At 32.3% G+C, this 9,194-nt stretch overlaps 1 protein-coding gene across 1 annotated transcript in view; it reads right to left on the bottom strand.

The window, feature by feature from the left end:
• Positions 1 to 9,194, bottom strand: part of LOC106466057 (cGMP-dependent protein kinase 1-like) — a 42,866-nt gene that overhangs the window by 2,782 nt on the left and 30,890 nt on the right. Inside the window, exons 2-4 of the mRNA XM_013926299.2 lie at positions 6,979 to 7,145; positions 5,561 to 5,674; positions 2,770 to 2,875 (exon numbers count right to left, since the gene is read on the bottom strand). Of these exons, the coding sequence (XP_013781753.2) occupies positions 2,770 to 2,875; positions 5,561 to 5,674; positions 6,979 to 7,145 (387 nt within the window). The remainder of the gene's footprint in view (positions 1 to 2,769; positions 2,876 to 5,560; positions 5,675 to 6,978; positions 7,146 to 9,194) is intronic.

Here is a 9,194-nt window from a genome sequence, read left to right as displayed (position 1 = left end):
TCAAAATAGTGCAGATGGTGAGCTATATCAGAGAATGATTTAAATGACGTTTGGGAATAACAAAGGCCAAGTTCCGGTAACTGTTAAAAGAGAGGTTGAGCTGATTGGGTGCCATTGGGCTGAAGTCAAGCCGACTGAAAAAGTTGATGATGACGAAGTGGAACCAGGTATCGATATCAAAGCAGAACAGGAGAAAGACCAAGATTTGAAGCCAATGATTGATTTCCTAAAAGCAAGTGTTTTGCGCCCTGCTTGGGAGAAGGTGTCTAGTCTAAGCCCCGTGACAAAGCACTACTGGGCACAATGGGAGCAGTTGAAGCTTGAAAATTGTATTCTTGTCCGGAGATGGGAAACTACAGATGGTAAAGTGACGACTTGGCAAACAGTTATACCGAGGAAGTTTCGGGAAGTTGTGCTGCGTCAATCCCATGATAGCTTAAGAGGAGGACATCTCGGAATTAGGAAGACATTGAGTCATCTACGACAAAGATTTTATTGGATAGGTATGAGGCGAGATGTGGAAGAATGGTGCCGAACATGCAGTACATGTAGTGCAAAAAGTGGACCCGAGCATAAAGGATGCCCATCTTATGAAGAGTTGCCTGAAAATGTGTCAGAGTTTGTGGAAGTGTTATCAGAAAGGCTGGACGATATTCACCATCAAGTGCGTTCAAACTTGAAAACGTCTACTGATTCGATGAAGTTAACTTATGATAAGAGATCTACTGAAAAGACTTCCCTTTGGTCTTCCTGGGATTATACATCCATACCTTGTCTCCGGGTTAAAAGCTGACCTAAGTTGTCTTCTCCATGGGAAGGCCCATATGACATAGTGGATCGTCTCTCAGACGTGACTTTCCGGATAAAATGTGGTCGGCGAGGTAAACCAAAAGTGGTGCATGCCAACAGGCTTTGGCATTATCATGGTCCAGGACATTTCAGTTACAAGAGCTTCACCGTTTCCCTTCTCAAAACTGAGTAGAGTTTCTTCTTCGACGGTGGCTTCTTCAGGTGGCACGTCTTCAGCAGCATCATTTGTTCTGTTTTCCACTTCGTCCCATGAAGTTACTACCACTGATGTGACTGTTACCGACGATAGGACATTTACTGATGAAGCAGATGAACCCCACATGAAGCAGAAGCCAACGAGATGGAGACCAGTACGGAAGAAGATACGTCCCGTAAAATTAAGAGACTTTATTGAATTGTAATTTTGTGATTGTAATTCTGTACATGTAATCAAGTTATTGTTAATTGTTATTGGTTTATTGTAAGTGGCTATTGTTCGGGAGGTCAGCGAGGTCACGTGACTCGTTCTCTCGAACCTTCGGGAAATGTCGGGAGATTACTAGATATAGAGAGGTCTGGTATATATAAGAGGGTGACAACGTGACGTGACAATGTGTGTGTAGATAGTGAGTAATTGAACTGCAGTCAGAAGTATTGTTGACGTTCGTTGATATAGCGTTTGTTACAGAGCGACTGTTGAAAATAAGTGTATCGTAAAGTTGTATTCGGAAAGAATAAACCAGTTCGGAACGAAGTTACGGAAAGTTAATTAACGAACGGAGACGTAACAGTACATAATTTTACTTCACCTAATTACTTTGACTACATTTAATATATTTGATTCTTTTTCCCTGAAGAAAAGTTATTAACTATTGATTATTGATCCAACTTTGAATTACTAAAAAGTGTTTTCTTGTTGATAGAAACTTAAAATTAGGTTACTGTTTTCAAAATCATTAATCTTATATTATTACCTTAAAGCTAGGTTAAGGCCTAAAATTCAATAGTATTTCAAATTATAATTCAAATGAAAAATGAAACAGACATCAAAGATTAGTGTAAAACACATAACTATTGGCATTTATGAAATAAAAAAGATAACACCTACTGTCTTATAACATAGCAGTTAACTGAGAAAGCACATACTCTTGACCTCTATAAAATAGCAAAGATAATACCTAGTACTCTATAATGTAGTAGTTAGCTCATAAAGCACATGCATACTCTAGATATCTATAAAATAGTAAAGATAATACCTAGTACTCTATAATCCGTAGTAGTTAGCTCATAAAGCACATGCATACTCTAGATATCTATAAAACAGCAAAGATAATACCTAGTACTTTATAACGTAGTATTTAACTCATAAAGCACATACATACATACTATAGATATTTATAAAATAACAAAGATAATACCTACTATTTTTTAACAACTGTGTTATAAAGCAGTAGGTATTACCTTTGTTGTTTATTGTTGTCAAGAGTATGCATGTGCTTTATGAGTTAATTGCTATGCTATAAAGCAGTAGTATAACTTCATGACATTTATAAAATAATAAAGATAATACCTACTGTTTTATAGTAGATAATAAATTATTCATGTTCCTACATAAATAAAACCCCTAAAAACAATTATATGAAACTCTTATTAATATGCTTATAAGTTAATTCAAATATACCAAGTGATTAGTCATTTATTTATATATTCTTGATTCATTAACAATAGAGAGAAAACAATTACCTCTAGCCTTAAAAAAGTAATCACAGGATTTGAACATGAACCACAGATGCTACATTACTGTGCAGTCTAACCCACTGGTATTATTTTACAACACTGACTTTGTATTTACATCTAGATTTAAATGTTTACTTAATGAGCCCAAATTATACAGTATAAGGACATTATTATTGCTTGCTCAAACTTTGTAACATTAAACTCCTACATTACATTTTACTTTAGAAACATAGTTGTAATTACCTTTTTAAAAAATATGTGTGTTCAGTTTGCCTCACTAGTCCTGTTCTCATCATTATTGTTTGGAAACACTGCCTTTCTATTGCCCACAATCTACAATCCATAACAGCTGAAATAAAAAGGAATTATTCATAAAAGTATATTCTTATACACACACACACACTAAAACAAAAATATATAGTTTTCACACACACAAAGTGTCACATGAATACAGATATAGTACTCTTTCAAAGCACAAATACCAGTCTAGGTTAAAATCAATGCAGCAGTTTGAAGATGGATAGAGTGAGTTTCCATCTCTAAGCATGTTTCTCTACACTTGTGTTGCAAACGTAATATTCTTCATCTTTACATTTTGGACAAACTCAATCCATTGTTTTCCTGATTATTATTACAATTATTCACTCTTTGAGCTCAAGTAACTAAACCAGAACATGCAAGTATCGTACTCACAAATCATTATAAGTTCTGTAGATCTACTTTTTGCTATATTTCAGATGGAGTCCTCAAAATAGTTGTTTGTCAACTCCAGCAGTTCAGTAGCATCTTCAATTATTAATCCATTATAGCTAATTTTAAAGTCACATTCACTAGGATCCTTAAATTGTAAAAAAGTTACTTCAATGTTGTTTCTCATATTTTGACTTAAGTCATTTAAACATGAGTAAAACTGTTGCCTTAGATACCAACACAGCAGCCAACTGTAATGAATTTTCAGCGAGGTACAGGTTAAGGTAGTATTGTCTTAAATTCTCAAGTATGTTTGTATAAGTAGCTTGAAGTTATGTGACAATGTTATATGTATAAATAGTATATAAAGTTGAAAAAAAAAGTAAAATGCACAAACAAGAAAAAAGCTTTGTAATAATTTCTTATTCTAGCCATATGAAAAGTGGACCCTAATTAGTCCAAATATTGAAAACTTGAATTGTTCATTATCCAAATGATTTTTCTTATAGACAAATCTTCACAAAGGGAAATTTAATAAATAATATGTATATTCATGTTCCAAATCCAAACAGTTATTTCTTACAATAAATATGCATTTCCTAGGATACATGATTCAGTAATCTATACATGACTCCATGAGAGTCAAATACGAGTCATTCATAAACAGGATACAAGATGGTAATTAATAACCACAAAACACCTGCACTAACTAGTGGGTAATGGCTTACAGCGATTTCCTGAGAACATCCTTCACAGTAGAAATGTAGGTATATATAAATTATAACCGATATCAATGGATCATCAGAGTGATTTATATTACAGTCATGTCAAGCCACAGTACTTCAAAGCAAAGATTTATAGAAATATCGGCAACATTAAAACATGATGTTTGTTTACAGAAGAAAGCTAATCCATGTGCAAGCCCTGATACCATCAGTAAATGTCCTTGACACTTTACAAATGGTAAGTGTTACAATAGAAACTATCAAAAACTACTTCAAGCATGTTAAGGTTTTGCAGCAGCCCAAACAGAGTGAAATTTTTGGGATGTCAGAAGCTGTTAATGAGATTGCTTCTGAAATTCATACCTTAATCTTAAGTAGCAATGATGCTATGTCAGCTGATCAATGGCTCATCATTGACTCAGCAGAAGCAACAGGTCAAAAGTTGTTACATGAAGACATCATGTCTCTTAAAATGCATGGTGACAGTGAATCTGACATTGAAAATGGTCCATCAGTTGAACCAGTGAGTCTGAATAAAACATGATCAAGCATTAAAAACATCTTCACATGGTTTGAACAAAACAGTGGTTCAGGTAAAGATGAACACATAATGTATTGTTTGCTAAAGGCTGCTGAGAAATAAAAAGAAATAATATTAAGTTCAAAATCAGACTGTGATTACACCCTTCTTTGGAAAGTGATCTGATTAATAATTGACTAATAATATATATTTTGTAATCTGTAGGTAAGTCATAAGGTTATACATGAAAATAATGAAATGGAACTTTGAGTATGCAATTTGTAAAGTTATTGACAATATACAGAATAATAAACTGATAAATTTATTGTACATAAAGTTGTTTTTTGTTTACCAGTTGCATTCTCTCCCTTTCTAGTTTGCATCCTTAAATTTATTGACTGAAAACTCATGTTATTAATGGCTGATTAATCTGTCCAGACGTCTTAATATTATGGACAAACTAGTTCATTACAAATATGTTTGGATTAGCAAAGTTTCACTGTATATATATATAACCACACTTTTAGAATAACAGTTATTGAACTGAAATATACAGCCAACTAGTTTAAAATTATTCACCTTTTCATTTGTGAAAATCTTTTTCATAAAAATAAATTATTATACTCATTGTTGTAAAAAGTACTTTAGGTCATACATATACAAATTTGGTGATATATCTAAAAGCTGAATAAATAACCACTCATTTTATTTTGAATGGTTATTTTTACATAACTTATTAGTACACTTGCTAATCAGCAATATACATTTTTTTGCTAAAGCCTCAAAAGTGCCAGTTCCTGAAACAATTTAACAACAACAAAAAACAACCAATTAACATTAAATATACTTGTACTTAATATATCTAACCTGATGATTTTAATCATATGACAGTAATTTTAGTTTTATTTTAACTAAATGATACATATAACCTGTCACAGCTACATTTTCAATTATTAATTCATAGCAGCATAAATTGTTTTAATACACAGCTGAAAGGTTGGATAGATTAATCAAGGACAGAAAAACAATCTGTTGTACTAAAAAATTACAGTCATGGGTACTCTAAGCTTTCAAGTACTAATTGTTCATATATTGTTACCTTTTACTGTTGCAGTTCGAGTACAGTTGTATAAGATAGCTAATTCTCCAAAAACTTGTCCTGGTTTTACAGAACAGAGAAACTTCCCTTCTTTTGTAACATCCACCTTTCCCTCTAAGAAGGTTAAAATTTGGAAACAAGAGATTATATATATATATATATTAAACATCGAACGATATTGAATTTCTTTTAAGTATATTTAACTCACAGGCTCTAGCTCTCTCTGCTTCTACACATGTATATTTAACAAAGTATATATAGGTACATAAAAAAATTGTTTGATACAGATGTGAACTATACTTTTTAAAACACTTGTCCAGGTAAGTAGTATGAATCTCTAGTTTTTAATACATTATCATGTTAATTGAAATTCAGTATTAGTTTATTTTTATTTGTGAATTTATATTTTCTTCACCAAAACATATAATTTCTGTGAAGAAGAATGAATCTGTCAATAACGTAGAGGCCCATTCTGTTCTTTTATTCTCTTCTCCCTCTTGTTATTCAATCACTTAAAGTATTTAGGTTATTACTGGTAAATAAAGTACTATACATCAAAGTTTGTAGATTATTACTGGTAAATAAAATACTATACATCAAAGGTTGTATGTTATTACTGGTGAATATAAGACAATACACCAAAGTTTGTAGGTTATTACTGGTAAATAAAGTACTACACATCAAAGGTTGTAGGTTATTACTGGTGAATATAAGACTATACACCAAAGTTTGTAGGTTATTACTGGTAAATAAAGTACTGTACATCAAAGGTTGTAGGTTATTACTGGTAAATAAAGTACTATACATCAAAGGTTGTAGGTTATTACTGGTGAATAAAGGACTATACACCAAAGTTTGTAGGTTATTACTGGTGAATAAAAGACTATACACCAAAGTTTGTAGGTTATTACTGGTGAATAAAGGACTATACATCAAAGTTTGTATATTATTATTGGTGAATAAAAGACTATACATCAAAGTTTGTAGATTATTACTGGTGAATAAAGGACTATACATCAAAGTTTGTAGATTATTACTGGTGAATAAAGTATTATATATCAAAGTTTGTAGATTATTACTGGTGAATAAAAGACTATACGTCAAAATTTGTACATTATTAGTAGTGATTAAAGGTCTACAAAAAGGTTTGCTTTTTTTTTTGTTAAAACTGTTTATTTCTTCACATCATTACATGGTAAGTAAAGTGAAAAATAATATTCTGAGTTTCAGATTTCTAAAAAATGTAGGATCATGCATTTTTTCATCACCTTTGGGACTGAAATACACACCCCCTTGTGTATGTTGTTTTTATTTTATTTTTGTATTTTTATAAGTCTATTAATTGTGCTACAATAATTGTAGATTTTAATATTTAACCACTAACAATAGGAAATACCTTAACAATTAATGGTTCTAACCTTCCATAACAAACATAACAGATCCCACTTCTGCTTCCTTAATGATGAAACTGTCTTGGGCATACTCAACAGGATACATACAGTCTGTAATCTCTTGAATTTGTACTGGTTCCAAGTTTTTCATGAAGTCATTATCCAAAATAGCTTGTTTGATCATTTCCTTAGACCTAATTGAAAATCACATGAGTAAATATAGTCAGTACTGCATAGCAACTAAATGAATAATATATAAATACAATATGTCTATAAGAAATATTTATGTACAAGCTGTGCAACCATAAAAAAGTTTCTTATGACTAAATGAATAGTTAGTACATATGGTAATCACAGAACTTTGACCTTCCCCATATTTCTCACACAGAGTATCAGTGCATGTAATGTATAACAAGTTACTAGCAGTCAATCATCTCCTTGTGGCTATGTCTTATATAAGGATAACCTAGTTTTATAAGGTCTATGTTTATTCAAGAGGACATCAATTTAAACTTTCACAACATATGCCAGCACATAAAGTTTCAGTGATGGCAATCAAGCTTCTCAGATCTCTCTCTATTTCACATTTCAGCATTAATGCCTCTGCAAGCAAGGTGGAAGTTTAGTGTGTGTGTGAGTAACTGAATATAAAATGTAGTTGTATCCTCCCAAAGAGTCAGTTGCTAGAAATATGTGGTCCTGTACTAACCCACTTCTATTAAGTGATCAGATATGAATGAATATGTGACAGTTAGATTTATTGTTAACTTCTAATACAGAAATGGTTGACAGGATGGAGATTGGAGAACATCTTGGTGCAAGTGGTCATTGTTCAATTAGATTTGATATTTTGTTGCATACAGAGATGAGGAATAATGAGATTTTGGTTCCATATTTGAAAAATACGAATTTTGAATGGATGAGAGAAAAATTATCTGCTGTGAATTGGGCAACTGAATTAATAGAGATACTGATCAAATGTGAAAAAAAAATTAAAGAGATTCTTAAATACTCAAGATTGGCATGTTCCTTATGGAAAATAAATAGTGACTGCAAGTAAAACATGAGGTTGGCTCACAAAGGTTATAAAGGAAAACTAATGAAGAGTTAAGCAATATTCTCCATCCTCAACAGATTTAACAAGATGATCACATTAATTCTGAGCTTGTTAAGAAAAATTGGAAAGTTTGAAGAATGCTAAAACTCCTGGGCCAGATAATATTTGCCAGGTTTTATATATGGGCCGGATTTTTTGCAGTAGGTGTCTGTGACTTGTTGGCGATAAATTTCAACAATAAAAAAAACAGCACACAGTTCACTTGTGTTAAAATAATATATTAACACAAGTCAAATTTATTTACAAATGTTCGTTACACTCTTGTTTATCACAGCTGTATCCAGAGCTTTAAATAATTGTCTATTTTTTCCTCAAAGTCCACACAAACTGGTTCAGTTACTTTAGAACACAATTTGATAAGACGAATTATTCTTCTCTACTCTGTTATTGCAATACAGTCTGTGATAATTACACTTTAGAAATTGACACTATATGCTGTTTATGGCTGAACTCACAATCATGCAGAATAGATCTATATATTTATATATCTAACAAACTAACTTGCTCAAACTAAATTTTGGATGTGTATTTATAGCAGCCGTCAGAGGCCTAGTACTTTCCATGCACTGCAAAATATTATGATGCAATAAGAGGCATAACCAAGGGAGGACCCTAATATACAAAAATTGAACTACACACAGTATGATTCGCACAGTTATGTGAACAAACCTGCAATAAACTATTGCTTCTAAGATAAATAAATTTAACACTCGTGTTATACTTAAACTAACTAAATCATAACACTCGCATTAAGTTAAACAGTCATGTATATCTAACAATATTTACTCAAGGGTTTTGAAGGAGGCTAAGGATTGGACATGTGAGCCCCTTGCTATTACTTTTTCTATATCCTTGAATAGTGAGTATGTGCCAGAAGATTGAAAGTTGTGTTACTACAGCAGAAGTCACGCGACTCTGTGAGCATGCACACTGGAGTTTCTAAAAATATCCTGATTTATCGAGAAACCCCACGAATGTCTGAGTGTTTGTCAGGCGCCCTCTTTTTTAGTATATAAGCCCGGCAAATAAAACCAGCGATAGAGAGATATGCAGATAGATTGAAGAGATAGATAATTGAGTCAAGTGAACAGTAGGTACCGTAAGTAAAGTATGTGAATCACTGTGA

Source organism: Limulus polyphemus, unplaced genomic scaffold, assembly GCF_000517525.1.
Source record: "Limulus polyphemus unplaced genomic scaffold, Limulus_polyphemus-2.1.2 Scaffold2137, whole genome shotgun sequence".
NCBI lineage: Eukaryota > Metazoa > Arthropoda > Merostomata > Xiphosura > Limulidae > Limulus > Limulus polyphemus.
This window is presented reverse-complemented; position numbering and strand designations above follow the sequence as displayed.